This window comes from Artemia franciscana, chromosome 17 (assembly GCF_032884065.1).
Source record: "Artemia franciscana chromosome 17, ASM3288406v1, whole genome shotgun sequence".
Taxonomy (NCBI): domain Eukaryota; kingdom Metazoa; phylum Arthropoda; class Branchiopoda; order Anostraca; family Artemiidae; genus Artemia; species Artemia franciscana.
Genome location: NC_088879.1, coordinates 17,291,130 through 17,308,180, shown reverse-complemented (window position 1 = coordinate 17,308,180; position 17,051 = coordinate 17,291,130). Strand labels below are relative to the sequence as shown.

Genomic DNA, 17,051 nt, shown 5'->3' with positions numbered 1-17,051 from the left:
GTACGACTACTCCAGTTCCTTGTTCGTTTCATGTACTTCCCTTTTTTGCGACTTTAGAATTCATCCTGCGTGACCCCTTCCCTCTCCAAAATAACTTCCTATTTACGTGCCTGTCGTGAGCCTTGTCTAAACAGAGCTGACTAGACTGTACCTTTTTTAGGAAAGGATAAAGTGACCACTTACCGCTGTTGCCCTATGTGCTCGTAAATCCAAAATGCCACCTTTTCGTGTTAAAATCAAATAGTTGTGGGCATCAAGTCATGGCTAATTGTAGAAAAAGCCAAGACAGATAGTCCAATTGAGGGAGAGGCAATTCTGGCATTAACCCCCTTTATTAGGATTATATAAAAATGATGTTAGTTCATTTGTTAATAGATATGTCTATCTATTATCCGACAATCCGCCATTCCTAGAGCAGTAGAACTAAGGCTGATAGCCATTGAGCTAAGATAGTCATAGGACTTATAGTTTTCCAAGTGTTTGGTTAAATGGCACGGGTAAACGGCGGGAGTAAGTGTGTCTCTCTTATTGGACCAATACTTGCTTGTTATCTTTTAGCAAGTCAATTTTAAAACTTTCTATCAACGAATCAATCAATCAATTTTATTAATACTAAAAGAAAACAATTACAAAACGTAAAGTAATTACGAATCCCAAGAAGCTTGAAGCTTAGCTTGTAATGGGCCAACAAAACAAATATGAAACACTTTTATAAATCACAAAAAAAATACAAGCATCGTTAAGTAAATTGTAGAAAAGTTCATTAAACCTTGTCAATTAGAAAAATTGCTATGAATGTACCATATAAAAGGGTAGCAGGGCCTTTTGTTGCTTATAGATACCTTCTGACAGGATTATGGAAATCTTTTTGCGCTGGATAATTCGACGATCCTTGAAAACAGTGAATGAAATGTTTAAGCAAAATTAGAAAAACTCGTCACCGTGCATACAAATAACGACCTTGTTCTCTCCACTTTAGAGTTGCTCAATACGAGCTTGCTCAGATTGAGTCTAGTTTCTGAAAATAACATAACTGACAATGATCTAGGTTCGATTTGTTTGAGAGATTTATTTACTATCCTATTCAAAGACTCGCTCAATTATGTGCTTAGTCAGGCCGACTCTTGTCAGTGAAAGTGACTTCAGCTGTTGGAAATTTCCAATCTATTCATGTTGTCCTCAAAAGGGAACATTCAAGGTTATCGTAAGTAAGGGGTGGGTTTAGGCTTAAATTGTGGATCACCGTGTTTTACAGTGAGAGAATTGTAATTGTTAAAATAAAATGCTCTACGTTGCATTGTCTATCTATAGCTTATAACGAAGTAAAATGCCATGAAACAATATTGCATGGAGGAAATTGTTACTAAATCTATCGATTGTATTTTCCTTGTTAGAGATCCCTCGCTTGTTCTTTGTCCTTGGTATTTAGAAATTATCTTTAACACTTTCCCAACTTTAGCTTGTTTTTCTATTTTGTCCTATTTAAGCGCAGTCCATGGATTTTGGAGGTTTGACATAAAGGACTTATTGTATTGACCTCTCATTCTAGAAATTTAGCTATTGACTTTCCTGTTCCATTAATTCCAGCTTTATACTGGGAATTTAACGATATCTTTTTTTTACCTAGTCTTGTGTACTAGGGAGGGAAGCTGCTGACCTAGTCTTGCAGGTTAAAAAATAATCAGATAATGATGGAAGGTTGAACTAGTTTCAGAAAGTTAAATAATTCAAACATCATTGTTTATTGGTTTAAAAAATCATCCTTTTCAAATTAGTGTGAAGAAACTAGAGCCATAACCTAAAATTTTCAACAATGAAAAGATTTAAGATACGAGGAATTTTGTATCGGTAATTATCTCTGTTGATTATGCTATTGATGGTTAATTTTGCCGATTACGCACCATCTGTGTAATTTCTTGCGCTTATTTTGGACGCATTTCTGATATGTTTTGGACATAAAAAAGCAATTAGTTAGAATTTCTGGGAAACGCTATGAAAATTGATTAATGACAACCGTGGCAGTAGCTTTATGTAGTAGTTCATTTTTGGTGGTAATACGGCTTTTCCTATTATTCCTATTCAGGAAACTTTGGAGCGATGTCATTTGAGTTTCAGAAACCCTCACATAAAACACGCAGCTCTATTCATCAAAAGGTTTTGTGTAGAGACTTAGTACGACTTTTTCTTTAACGCTATATATGCTGGGAGATATACCCTGTCAAACTGAGATTGGGACAGTCCGAAAAGTGATAGGTTACCTTGTTATTCATATTTGTTTATTTATGTGCATTTTCATATTTATTCACTTATTTTGTCGTTGTTTATTTTCGAAATTTAGGGTCAGCATTTAGATCGAGCTGGTCAGGAATCAGACGTCCAAGTTTTAATTGGTGTTGAACGGTGTAACGTGACTTCTCTGTCGAGGAACCAATTAACATGTAGACCTCCCCCTACACAGCCGAAAGCGTTTGGATTTGACCCCAATGATTTGCCTGAAGTTGTGGTAAGTTTATTTTCTCCTTCGGTTTGAACCGAACTTGTGCAGATGTTCCGACTTTAAATTTGAGTAGTGGGTTTTCAAACCAAAGTAGTTTTGATTTTTTTTTTTTTTTTTTGGTTGCTTTTTTGAGATTTCAGTTTTAACTGAATTTAAACAACATTTTAGACCCTCCGTGCCTTCCATATTATTCTCCATAGAACATTTTGCTAGTGATTTTTAGCAAAACTTTTGTGCCTACTCATATATTGAAAGAATAAAGTGACGATGGGGCGCTTAAACTGGAAATCTATTGAGGGAAAGGGGCGAAACAGGTGAAAATGTAAAAATTTAGCAATATTTAAATATAATAGTAATATTGTTAAAAAATTGGACATCTTGTATAGGGCCCTGCTGCATGGGGCCCTTCTACCCCAGAATAATATCAAAACGGCAGAAAAACCGTTTTGTTTTAGGAATGACAATGTAGGATCTTTTTGCGATTGTATAGGCCATTATAACCTATTGATGTGGCCATCTATAAGGAACATTGAGATGCCATTTTAGTTAGCCCACTTCCATAAAATTAATGATACCTCCTCTCAAACGGACTTCATGTAGAGCCGTATGCAGCAATGTCCGTGTCTTCTTTCAACTTAAAATACTCAACATAAAATTACCTAAAATCATTTTACAATCTCAAATTCTTTTTGTGTACTCTGTTGACAGGGGATACTTTCCTAGAGAGATAACCTAAGAGCAAAAGAGTTTCGTCAAACATGATTCTCAATTTTGTCTTTCTCTCCCCCTTTTAGATTCTGATTCAAGTTAAGTTTGGCTTGGAAAGTGATTTAACTTCCTGATTTTCTTTCTTGTGAATTTGATAGGAAATTCATTTTCAACTTGAAATTTGACTCAACTCAAAACTAATTGAATTATTTAGACCACTGTTTTTTGTTGTTTTTTTTTCTTTCTTTTTCTTTCTTTTTCTTGAATATATCACTGTTAAAGTATTTGAAAACGATCTGTGAAAAAAAAAGGGATCCAGGTAAAAATAACTCTCTCTCTCTCTCTCTCTCTTTCTTTCTTTCTTTCTTTCTTTCTTTCTTTCTTTCTTTCTAGACATTGCTTGCCCTAATAGTTTTGACAAAAAAATAAATAAAATAAACTCTCTGTAGTATATTTTCTGTTTGATTTTATTAATGAGTTTAAAAACGGTTTTAAAAAATTCAAAGAAGAGTACAAAGCTTTTTGAAAGTCTAGCATCTTTTTAAGTCTGATTTAATTAATCATTGGGTTTTTGTTCGTTTTAGATCTTATCTATTTATCCGTAGCAGTAGACCTATCTGTTATTTTTAAGTTTAATGTAATTATTGATTATGATTTATGTTGGTTATAGGTTCCATTTGTACGTTCGTAGCAATTTCTGTTTATTTTAAGTTTGACTTATTGTACGAGTTTATTTTGGGGACTTCAAAATTTGTGTCAAGGTGAAGAATTTAAGAAGATCAAAATAATTTTATCTGTGTCTAAAATTTTTGCGCTAATGACCCGAGCGGAACTTAGAATCTAGTTATCTAAATAGCGTATCAGCAATATCACGGAAACGGCTTAAGGGTGAGTTCGAACTTTCTAATAAGTTCGAATAAGTGTTTAGGGCGAAGTGGACCTCGAGTATTGACTTAGAGGAGGGGTAAGGTTAAATCAAGACACTAAATATATCCAGGTCATCAAAATGGTATACTTCAAAAATCTTTTAGAGAGTGTTGAGGTGTGTGGCGGAGGGGATTGGACCCTTAATTGTTACTCAGTGGATGGGTCAGGGGTGAATTATTTTGGGTCTAATCCACCTAAAATTTTTGAGTGCTATAAACTCCTATAGGGCTTAGAATCTATTCACGGTAAGGTAGGGAGGTAAATCGAAACAGTATATGTAACCAGGTTATCAAAATTGCGCATGCTGCGATATACAATAAACTTGGCATCATTCAAAAGGCCATGTATACCTCAAATTTTTATTTAGACTGAGGCAATGTAAAAAAAAAATTTTTTTTCTCTGATTCTTCCAGATGGTTTGCACAGTGACCTCCTGTAGAAAATGTATGCGGAGTAAAGTGTCCATGCCAATCGAAAGACTCTATGTTATCACAGTTTATCAAAACGTCTCTGCAACACCTTGGGAACGGCTCGGAAGAATGAGTCGGAACTTTCAAGGGATTTGGTGATTTCCAAGTTTGTGTTTGTTGAAGGGATGAGAGGATCCCAAAAACGTTTTATTAACCTAACATTCTAAACGTTTCTTCTTAATCCCCCAGACCATTCTCGAGAAATCCAAGACTTGGTATTTTGATAACATGGATACATGAGCCTCTTACCTCTACACCATCATCGCAGGTCTAAATTTGAGTTACAGCTCCCCCTCCCCCCTCTTCCCTCCAAAATTCATTGAAAGTTTCAAAGTCGATCCACCAAGTCGTTTCTGAGATTGCTGGTGCACTATTTGATAGCATTGGTACGCAGTAGCGTCTTTCGGTTTGCGTCGCTCTATACCGCGAATAGGTTGTAGTTCTCCAGGGGCCTATTGTGCCAAAAAGTTTACTTGAATTGGAGGCAAATGCTGTCTAGTCCCTTATCCCTCGAGTGAAAATTCGGAAGTCTACTTGACTCCCACTCCCCAAACACTTCCTGTAAGTTTCAACTTCATCCTTCGGGCTATCCCTAGGAAATTTGTAGGGATGCTTTTTGATCATCTAGCAATGCATAGTGTCTTTTGATTTGCCTCGTCACTGTGAATTGATCAGAAGGGCTGACAGCCCTATAATTGACATATATTATGACAGTACATAAAAGTCCTATAGGAGTTTATATTGCAATAACGTTTAAGTGAATGAAGGCAAAGCACTTTAATTGCCTCTCCCATGTAAAAATATTGAATCATCTTGGTCCTCCTCCCATTACCCTTGAAGTTTCAACTCTAGCCTCTAAAGTTTCAACCCTTCCCGAGACTTGCAGATTACTGATTTTGAAAGCTCGATTGAAGATGCCTTCTTCTTATTTACTCTAATACGCGTCTTTTTTGGGGAATATATTCTTGGAAAACTCTGGGAACTCTTGACTAACGAAGAATCCCTTTGAGTTCCAAGCTGATCCAACCTAGCCCAAACATGTCTGTCTTTTCTACTTGAAAATTTCGTCTGTGAACAGTCTTCAATTTACATAATTTAGAGTCATTGCCCCTTGTGATTTGAGGCTGGGGTTGACCCTGGAGGCGTACTTATTAGAACTGTCAGCCTTTCTGATCATATAGGTATATCAAAATCAATTTCACACCATGGTCTATGCAGATGTATGGGGGCAAAAAGAGTTGGGAGGGGGTTGGTTGCCCCCTAATATCCTTGGTACTTAAAAAGGTTTTAGAGCTTAATTTTCTGACCGAATGAGCATCTCCCAAGTTATCACGACCATGGCTTACATACAAAGTAGTTGGGTGGGGGTGGGAATACATGGTAGGTACATGGCTTTTCGCAAACTCAATGCGAGTGCATTGACTCCAAAACGCTAGTGCTATTAATTTTTTTCTTGATTCGTCAAGACAAATAGTCTTCTCCCTTTTGTCCAATTTCCTGCAATTCGATATGTTCAGATGTTTGAAGGTGTTCCAAAATTTGTTGGTGAAATCTGAAACCTAAATCTGCCTCTTTAAGTCAAACCAATCATTAGATTTGTGTTTGTTTCTTTTTGTTGTTTTTTTTTATCTCAATTGCTAATGTGCATAATAAAACCAGACATTTATGATTATGATGTATCATATTTGTGTTGTTTATTTAATTTCAGGTACTAGAGGAAATTCTGTAAAATTTCTTTAATGTTGTAAATATTTTTTGCTAGATGTTCAATGTCTTCTAAATGGAAAAATGAACTTGAGAATAAGATTAAGCTCAAAGCTATATTGTTTTTTCTATGTTAGACGTGTTTGAGAAGTAAAATGAGCTCTTCATAGCCAAATCAGTTAATTTCGCTTCATGTTTTAACATTTTGCTGTAAAAAGTTTTTGATTTCTCTTACCTTGCACGTTCAGAAGGGTATTTTAAACATAAGTGGTTAATACCAAAAATTGATAAAACACTTATATCATAGTATACCAAAAGATTTAGATTAGCCAAATTTGATTAAATGCATACTTAAATGTGCTTCAATGCACTATCTCACCAAAAAACATTATATACCAAAATATACTGAACAATTTTTCTATTAGATGATTGGTACATAAAAGTCCCAAACAGCAACGTTAATTTTTATTTAATTTTCTGTTTTGTTTACTTTTTGATTTAATTGAGCCGGCTTCTGTCTGACTCGATTATAATCTTCAGCGAGACAATCTTTGGTTTTGCAGTAAAACGAAATACTTTCATAGCAGCATTTTCCTTGGCCAATGTATTTATTAGTTTCTAGAGCTTAGTTACCACAGACTTTTTCTTCCAAGTTGAAACTCTCCTACTTTTGAAAACTGGAAACTATTGAAATTTCCTTTATGCTTGCACACTTTTCATCCTATTAAGTTTGTAATTCGACACGTTTTGACGAACTGTAGCGCGTGAGGGTTACCCTGACCCTGAGGTAATGTCAGATTACTCTGGTGGCATAAGATATTTTCCGATAACGGTGGAGGAGTAGAACTCACTCCCAGCCTACGATACTGAACAATTTTTTTTCGTCTGATGATTGGTACTAATAAGTCCCAACCAGCAGCGTCAATTTTTTTTTTTCTGCTTTGTTTACTTTTTTATTTAATTGAGCGGGCTTCTATCTGGCTTAATTATAATCTTCGATGGCATAAACTTTAGTTTTGCAGTAAAATGAAATACTTTCATAGCAACATTTTCCTTGGCGACTAGATTTATTAGTTCCCAGAGTTTAGTTGCCATAGACTTTTTCTTCCAAGTTGAGACTCTCTTAATTTTGAAAACTATGGGAACTATTGAAATTTTTCGTATACTAAGCGTACTTTTCATCTGATTAAGTTGTGTAATTTTAAAAGTTTTGACGAAATGTAACCTTGGTAGGCTATGGACTACTTTTCTGCTTGTCATTGGCTCTTTTTACTATTGATTTTTTGAATATTATCCTAAGGTCCAATCGTAGGAGGACTCAAGATATTCCTTTGAAAAGCCTTAGATAAACGGAATCGTTATCTCCGAATAGGGCATTTGCGCATTATATTATGAGTGTAACCAGCATATTTGGTAGATCAGGTGTTGACAGGTACGCAGAAATTGCTTTCTGGAAGGAGGAGGGTGGACAGTATTAGAAAAAAAACTAATTTACTTCGATAATTTGATTAAAGAATTGCCAAAAAAATTTTACATTTCGTGGGGTGGATCCCGCGGCTCACTCTCTGCACATGTCTCTGACTAGGAGTCAAGGGCGTGCGTACAAGGTGCCTATGGGATAGAGGTAGTCCAACCGTCGCCACCAGAGTAGTCTTGCTGCTAAACTTTTCTTGTGTTATTTCTAATTTCAATAGGTAATTTGCTTTGCGTCTAGCGGGATTCTCAAAAATTACAAGTTTACTACTTGAAACCGCAATTATCGATTTTTTTTTTTTAATTGGAGAGCGAGTGGAATTGAGGATTTGAACTGTCATTTGCGTTAGGTTTAAAATCCATCTAGGAAAAGGTGTTTCTTTTTCAATCCAAGCTTTTTGAGAGATGCTTGTCGGGGAATCATGAGGAGGCAAAGGCTTTTACTGGGAGGGTGAGTATAAAACACGAAAAAGTCAGTTTTTAAGCCCCCAGTTTTTAATTTGTTTCTGTGGGGGTTCTTTTCAAGCAATCTTATGGGGTGGAATGATCCCCGTAATATAGGCAATAAAAAAAAAATTTGCATAGTTTTACACGGTCAAAGATAATCTAATACCTTTTCTTTTTTATTATTGGAAACCAAAAATGAAAATGCTACTTTTATAATGACGCTATATTTCCAGTTTATGTGATTTTTTTTACTGTTAAAGCCTAATTTGCATTATAAAAGCTCCGAAATTATTCTGCAAAATTTCACGTTTTTAGCTGGAATAGTTTATTTACAAATCACTGGAAGGATAGCCAGAGAAATAATCAGATAGATATTTGATTTTTACATACATTTTATGTATATGTGAGGTGTGCTATTTCGTGACTCACTCAAATCATTGTCGTTAGTGTAAACTAAATTTTTGCGCGCAAAATTTTCATTTCCCTGTATGAAAAAAAAGGTCTCGGGGCCTTTTGATGTTTTCAATACTATGTTACGGTGAAACACCGGAATCTGGTAAATGGCGACGTTCACCGGTGAATGTCCGAAACTCCATTTTCTCTGCTTGGATTCAATCAGCTTTGTCAGTCTTATTGAAAGGTTTGATGGTAAAAGTTAAAGGTAGGCTCGGTTAAATTAGGTTATAATGCTCAGAAATGGATTAAAAACCTAACCCAGCCTAACCTGTCACCATCAAACCTTGCATGAAACTGACAAAGCTGACTCATAAAAGTGACTAAATCCAAGGAGAAAAAAAAAGTATTTTGGACATTCACCGGTGAATAAATATTGTTTTTGTATATTTTTAATTTGAATTAATAAATATTGATTGATTGATTGATTGAATGTCGACATAAATATGAAAGTATTTAACATTTACCAAAATAATTAACATATACCCAACTAATAAAATTTGACCACACATCTTTGGATACCTTGGGTTTTTCGTTTAGATAGTTAGCATTTTCTATAATCTCAAATCTTTATTTTTTCCAGAAACACCCTTTTCGTTAGTCATAATTCTCACATTTTGCATAATAATTTATGATTTACAGTAAGCCAGGGTTGTCACAAAACAAAATTGTAACTGCTTTAACTCGCCTTTCTTTTTTTGCTGATTGAGGTTCCAGGTCTCAGATCAATAAAGTAGTACTGATAGAACAATGCTCTTGTACAGTCGTAGCTTTAGCCTCAAAGAGTATTTTTGACGTATCCAAACTCGCCTGAGATGGTTAAACGCCCCATGTGCTTGTCCCAGCCTAAGTTGGACTTCTCTTGCGTTTGAGCCAGTCTTTTCGACTGTACTGTCCAGGTGTCTAAACTCAACCGCCTTCTCTATTTGGTCATCTCTACATCTAATATAAAGAGAAGATCCAAGGTCTCCAGTGTCAGTTTGCAAGTTTCAAGAAGGCTTATGTCGTCAACAGAATCGAGATCTTCAAGTCTGGCCGGCTCACCAATATTAATCCTATATCGCTCATATTTGCTTAGGATATAGTCAACAACAAGGATGAACAGTTGGGCAGATAGGACACATCCCTGCTTTACTCCTGCCATTATTTTAAACATTTGGTATTCCCGTGTCTAGTTCGTGCACAACATTCTGTATCTTTGTAGAAAGCGATAATAAGTTTAATGGTTTTCCCGGTATGCCGTCGTGTGAGAGTATTTTCAAGAGTGATCCTCGATCTACAGAGTCAAAAGCTCTCTCAAAGTCAATGAACACAAGGTACAATTTCCATCTCACTTCATTGGTTTCTTCCAGCAGCATTTTGAGGACAAATATGAGGTCAATGAAGGAGCGGTTTGTACGGAAGCCGTGTTGCTGCTCGCGTAGGTGTATGTCAAGATGTGGTTTTAATCTGTTGAGGATTATGAGAGCAAACAACTTTCCTTTACAAAATCTCTTTTTGTAAAGTTTTACCAGTGTGCTCTTAGTTCAACCTTTAGGTACCTTTTCCGACTCCCACGTTGTCTTGAAGAATTTGATCCACAAGGTCATGCAAGGAATTACAGTCGTCTTAAGCATTACTACTGTGATTCTGTCTTCGCCTGGGGATTGTTCATTTTTCAATTATTTTGCCGCCATGCAAACTCTGTGGTATCCGGACGGTCTATGTTGATTGGAAGGTTTATTAGTGGTATATCAGGAATCGTGAGTGGCTCTGGAGGGGGAGAACGGTTTAGAAACGTCTGAAAATGGTCTGCTCAGACTGTGCTCAAATCTTCTGGATATGTTGCAAGACGTCCATTCGGTCTCATACAGGACCTTCCTTGCTCTGACATTTCCCGACCATTTCATATATATATATATATATATATATATATATATATATATATATATATATATATATATATATACATATATATATATATATATATATATATATATATATATATATATAAACGGTACACAGTCTTCGAGCTCCCTCTTCTTGCAACTTCTTCAGCTAGCTCCGCTTTCTTCTCAAGGCAGTTACGTTTGTCCTTCCTAGCACTCTTTTTCACCATCTTGTCATGAAATTGGTATGTTAGGTTGCTGAACAATTCTCGGCACTAGGAAGGAGAAGAAGTTTCGCCTGCTTGTGTTTTTTTTTTCAATATAGTCCCACGTTTCATCCTACAGCCATTGGTCTTTTGGTCTTTTCTTGAAACCAAGGACTAGTTTAGCAACTTTGATATAATTTCCTCGATTTTTTCCAATATACATTCTTCATCTATTTCTTCAAGGGATATTAGGACTTCAAATCTGTTGGACAGCTCTGTGATGAATTCTTTTTTGATGTCCCTGTCTGCCAGTTTGTCCGAGTCAAATTGTGATTTTGGCACAGGTATCTTCTTTTTCGGGACTTTCTGCTGGATTTTGATTGTTGTTGTCATAAGTGACTGATTAGAACTGATATCTGCCCCTCTGAATGAGCGAACATCTTGGAGAGTCGTTCACCATTTTCTGCTTATAGGTATATGGTCAATCTGGTTTATTGTCACTCTGTCTATTGTCACTCTGTCTGAGGACGTCCATGTATATTTGTGGATGTCTTTATGCTTGAAAAATGTGCCGCTGGCGATAAGGTCATTTGATAGTGCACAGTCTATCAGGCAGTCCCCATTTTCATCTGGTGCCAAGACCGTTGTTTACCATGGCTTCAGGGCAGTGAATTCGGTCGTTTCCAACCTTGGCATTAAAATCACCTGCCAAACATAGGAGATCATGCAATGACGCTTCCTTGATTGTGGCATTTAAGTCATTGTAAAATTCTTCTTGTATTGTGGGTGCATAACAAGCAATTAGTGTCGTCTTTGCATGGTCTCCATTTAGCCCTTTAGTTATCAATCTGGGGTTGATAGGTTTCTAATTAACAATGTATTTAGACATTTTTCCCGAAAGAATAATGGCTACCCCGTGTTCTCGTTTCTTTCTAGGCCCACTGTACATTATTGTGGAACCTCCAGGTAATCTCTGTCTACCACTTCCAAGCCATCGAACCTCTGACATAGCAAGAACGTTGATATTGTATCATGCCATCTCTTTTTCCAATTGTTCTGGCTTGGAAAGTTGTGCGAGTGTTTGCATATTCCAATATCCTATTTTCAGTCTGGTTTCGCATTTAAAAATCTTGTCCGGGGGCATGCATTTGTTGTTGTCGTTGAGATCGGTACGGTATTCTTTTCTTTGGATGTTATGGTTGCGGTTGAGTTTTTCTGTCGTGTTTCTCCTTCAGATCCCAGGAGTGGGGTGCAAACCCATTGCTCAACCATCCTCCTTCGCACAGACTTGGGACTGTCTCAATCCAACATTGTATCATATCAAGCTAACGACGCTTCTTGACTACTAAGGTCCCTGCGTCGGCCCTGCAGTGCATTGCCGCAGCATGATTCGATCTCTGGGTCCCGTATTACTAAGTTAAGGTCAAACCCACTGCGCCACCGCAGCACCTCAATCGAACATCAGTTGGACCCAGGCAGAGTTTAAATACTATTTTCATCCAAAAAGACTTCTGCATTTCGTGCCCATGCATCTGGTGTCTTCCATTTATAATTTTCCTTATTTATATTTGTTTTCTTTCCCCTGTCACACTCATTTGGTGATATTCGTCTTGGACCTATTCATCCCAAGAGGTTATGTCCAGGAAAAAGAAATCCAGAACCACTCAAAAGTAACATAAAGACAGCTCTCAAAGCTCAAAACCTCTTAAGATTTTACTTGCGACGCCTTTTCTGTTCTGACTGATTAAGCACTAGTGATAAAAATAAAGGAAAGAACCAGACAATCAACAGTATTAAAATTATGTGGCAAAATGGACGAAAATATGTTCAAAATGCAAATGACTGATCGACCATCAGGATAATGTTTGATACATATACTCATAAGTGACTGTCTCATTAATAAGTTCAATAAGAGCATCTTCACTACCGTTAGTTCACTACGTCTATATTCTATATCAGGTAAACTAAAGCAAAAAACGGTCGCTGTTTACAAATGTATCACTAAATAACATAATAATCCCAACATGATAATAATTGCTTATAGCAAAGAAAGAAGGATTCAACACAATTATATTGCTCGACCTGATTTATATGTCTCTCAGGGCAAAATTGAGTAAATCAGGGACTGTGGGTAGGAAACAAGTTATGTGGGTGCATACAGCAATACCAATGCCTGGGGGACACACATTCAGAAATCATTTGGAGCAGTTGGTGTAAGCCAAGCCGTCTTCCGGTAAAAGGAATCCTTAATGTACTGTATAGCTAGCAAAGATCCGAAAGTAAATTATCATGGTTGTCTCCCCAGGGGCAACCTAGTAAAGAACGAACTCTAGCCCATAGTAACCGGAAATTTAAAACACGTTAAAAAAAACCGTAAAGCGAGGAAGAATCATCATTTGAAGTTTAATTTTTTTCTAAAAGAGCAATGGTCTGACTGAATAGGCTCTTCGGGTATAAAATGCTATAAAAGTACTTGTCTAAGAACTAGATAATAGATTGCTGATAAATATTCATAGTATTCCTTTCGAAAGGAATAGAAAACAGAAGTTTAGAAAACAATTATATTCAGTATTTCAATTGGACAAAATTTTAAAATTCCTTAATGCTGACTGAGAACACCGAAATTGGTCTGTAGTGTAAACTAGAAATAACAAGGACGGTGGGAACCCTGGATTAGGATAATAGTTCTGAATCAATCCACAGTTAAGTAATCCATCACATTCGTCAAATATAAAAACAGAAATGGTTTGCACTCTTGCTCAAGAGTTATCTTCGCGTGTACTAATCTTTGACGTAACCACCACAAATTCTGTGGAAATTCCTGTAGCAAGAATTTTTGCCGTAGGCTTAATACCACGAATTTCATTTCATTTTTATTCGTTTTTTTTCTAATAATTTCTCAACAATTGTTATTTCATTTACAATACATAATTTAATTTTATTTTAAGAATAAATGTAACAAGAACGTTCAACGGACCTGCACAAAAAGAAAGAACCATAGAAAATGTATGCACACTGCAAACATATCTAAGCCTCAACTATAGAGGGGGATGGGTATAAATTTTTGCTAATGGAATAATTTGAACCGATGTATTTACCTCCACACCAACCAGAGATAATGCCCCCTGAAATCAATTTCTGCGCGTAGGCCTGAAGCTTTGGGAAATTTTTCAGACGAGGGAGAGGGAGTCTTAGCCCTAAATCGGTTATACTGATTCTTATTCCTCTTATTTCTTTTTTTTACTTACGAACGTGTGATTGGATCTTAATGAAATTTGATATTTAGAAGGATATCGCGTCTCAGAGCTCTTATTTGAAATCCCGACCGGATCCAATGACATTGGGGGGACCTAAAATCTTGAAAAACGCTTAGAGTGGAGGGTTCGGGATGAAACCTGGTGGAAAAAATAAGCATAAGTCCTAGATACGTGATTGACAAAACCGGAACGGATCCGCTCTATTTTGGGGAGTTGGGGTGAAATCTTGGAAAACCCTTAAAGAAGAGAGATCAGGATGAAACTTGGTGGGAAGAATAAGCACAAGTCCAAGTTATGTGACTGACATAACCGGACCGGATCCACTCTCTTTGGTGGAGCTGGGGGGGGGGGGAGTAATTCGGAAAAATTAAGAAAAAATGAGGTATTTGTAACTTACGAACGGGTGATCAGATCTTAATGAAATCTGATATATAGAAGAATCTTATGTCTCAGACTTCATTTTCAATTCGAATTAGATCCGAGGACATAGGGGGTTGGAGGGGGGAAATCTTGGAAACTGGAAATCTCGGAAAGCGCTCTAAGTGGAGAGGTCGGGATGAAACTTGATGGAAAGAATAAGCATAAGTTATAGATACGTGATTGGCATAATTAGAATGGATTCTTTCTCTTTGGGGTAGCTGGGGGGGGGCGTTAATTCGGAAAAATTAGAAAAATTGAGGCAATTTAACTTAAGAGCGGGTGACCAGATCCTAATGAAATTTGATATTTAGAAGGAAATCATGGGTCAGAGTTCTTATTTTAAATCCCGACCAGATCTTGTGGCTTCGGGTGGGGGGGAGTTGGAGGGGTAACCGGAAATCTTGGTAAACGCTTAGAGTGGAGAAATGGGGATGAAACTCGGTGAGTAGAATAAGCAAATGTCGTAGATACGTGATTGACGTAACTGTACTGGATCCGCTCTCTTTGGGGGAGTTAGGGGATGGGGTTCAGTGCTTTGGTGAGTTTGGTGCTTCTGGACGTGCTAGGACGATGAAAATTGGTAGGCGTGTCAGGGACCTGCATAAATTGACTTGATAAAGTCGTTTTTCCCGATTCGACCATCTGGGGGGGCTGAAGGGAGAGGAAAAATTAGAAAAATGAGGTATTTATAACTTACGAGTGGGTGATCGGATATTAATGAATTTTGATATTTAGAAGGACCTCGTGACTCAGAGCTCTTATTTTAAATCCCGACCGGCATTAAGCCTCTGATTTTCCTTTTAAATCAATCTATTGATTCTTAGAATTTCGCTAGAGCTCATACCATATGAGCTCTTGGCTCTTCTGGCCTCGTCACAAGAGTCATATGAGCTCTTAGCTCATGTTTCTGTTTGTTGTAGTTCTTTAAACTAGCCTGTAAGCCAACTAAAAAAAGTAATAAAAATACAAAATAAATGATGGTATCTGATTTGAATCCTTATGGAGCATTTACTACCAGAGAATGAGATCAGATAGCCTTTTGAGTTACTTCTTAGCATTTGAATAACAATAGTTTGAAAAGAATTCAATCAGTTTGTTTGTAGTCATGCAAAACTTTGAAATTACCTTTCCTTTATTGTTATGACTTTTTGTCGCAAGGTGAGATGAAATTCTTATAGAAAATCCCATGGGACTTTTGGGGAAAAGTCTGTTTTGAAGAATTGTATTCTCATTTCTGCGGAGAAATCGTTAATTGATTTTAAAAGTGTGATGCAGCGGCATATCCGATATTTACTTTCAGAAAGATTCAACTTGTTTGATTGATGATAAACCTCCCTAAATAACAACACCCCATAAAAATAATCTTCCCGAACACTATCCTAATGAGTATCCTCCCTAATAATCTTGTTTCATAAAACTGCCTTTTTGAACCTTTTATGTAATTGTAATATTTCCGATATTGGGTCTTAATGCATAATGCTATACTACTCTGGCTTCACTACTAGGTATCGCAGGAAAAGGCATGTTTATTAAGTGATGTTGGTGGAAGCAAGAGATCTTAGAAAGGACTGGAATGAGGTTAAAAATGAATGGCCGAATATCTAATGGATTCTGGGGCTGATGATCACAGCAGGATCTTTAAAAATGGAAAAGTGAACACTGAATCATGGATGGCTAGGCCACGTTCTGCGGATGAAGGATGACAAATTGCCGAAGATTATCTTTTTTGGCCAACCGTCTGCGGCTACACGGAAAGCAGGTCGTCCTCGTCTGGGTCGGGAGGATGTCATAAATAAAGATTTAAAGGAAATAGGAACTTCCTGGGAGGGTGTAAAGAGGGAGGCCTTGAATAGATTAGGTTGGAGGAGGAGCGTGCGTAGCTGTTTTGGCCTCAGGCTGCCTGGTGCTGCAATGAGTTATTAGTAGTAGTAGTAGTAGAATCATGGACACTGTCTCAGTGTATCTGCTTGTCGCTGCGACGAAGTTGAATCACAAGAGAACGTTTTTAAAGGAATCGAGAAAGTGCACTCTCATCCACGATTTATGTTGAAAAGAATATATCCGTTTGATTTGAAGAGCGTGGGGGAGATCGCTCTTTTTTAGAGCCGGCGGGATCAATTTTAAATCAAAAATGATCTTGCAGTTAAGATTAAGATTTAAGTTTAAGATTTCTTTCTGGAATTAGATAGCAAAAATTATCTTGAATTTCCCACATTTTCCATTTTTTTCACATTTTTAGCATTTAAGAAGGTCACGTTTTGATTTTAAAACATCAATAAATGGTAGATCTTTCTCTCCAGCAGAGCTTTGTCTTTGACAAAAATAAATGTATTATAGCTAGTTGATAAAAAAAGAGAAAATGACAAGGAGAAACTTTTATTGGAAAAATTTAAAGAAAGCATTAAGTCTACACCTTTGTGGTTTATAAAGCCTGTCTCTCGGTCTACCCATAAATTGTATTGTTGTATTATACATTTGAATTCACTGGGGTGTTTTAATTGTTGCTTAACCATGCATTTCGCTATTGATGGTCACGTAGTGGTTTCACTTCACTTAGTTTCACAAAGAATATAAGTATTTCTTAAAAAGTATACTTTGTATATATTCATTTTCACTGATTT

At 36.7% G+C, this 17,051-nt stretch overlaps 1 protein-coding gene across 2 annotated transcripts in view; it reads left to right on the top strand.

The window, feature by feature from the left end:
- The window catches only part of LOC136037941 (plexin-A4-like), a 317,250-nt gene that overhangs the window by 264,001 nt on the left and 36,198 nt on the right, over positions 1-17,051 (top strand). For both annotated transcript variants that reach the window (XM_065720812.1, XM_065720810.1), the window contains exon 17: positions 2,339-2,503. In XM_065720812.1, the coding sequence (XP_065576884.1) occupies positions 2,339-2,503 (165 nt within the window). The remainder of the gene's footprint in view (positions 1-2,338; positions 2,504-17,051) is intronic.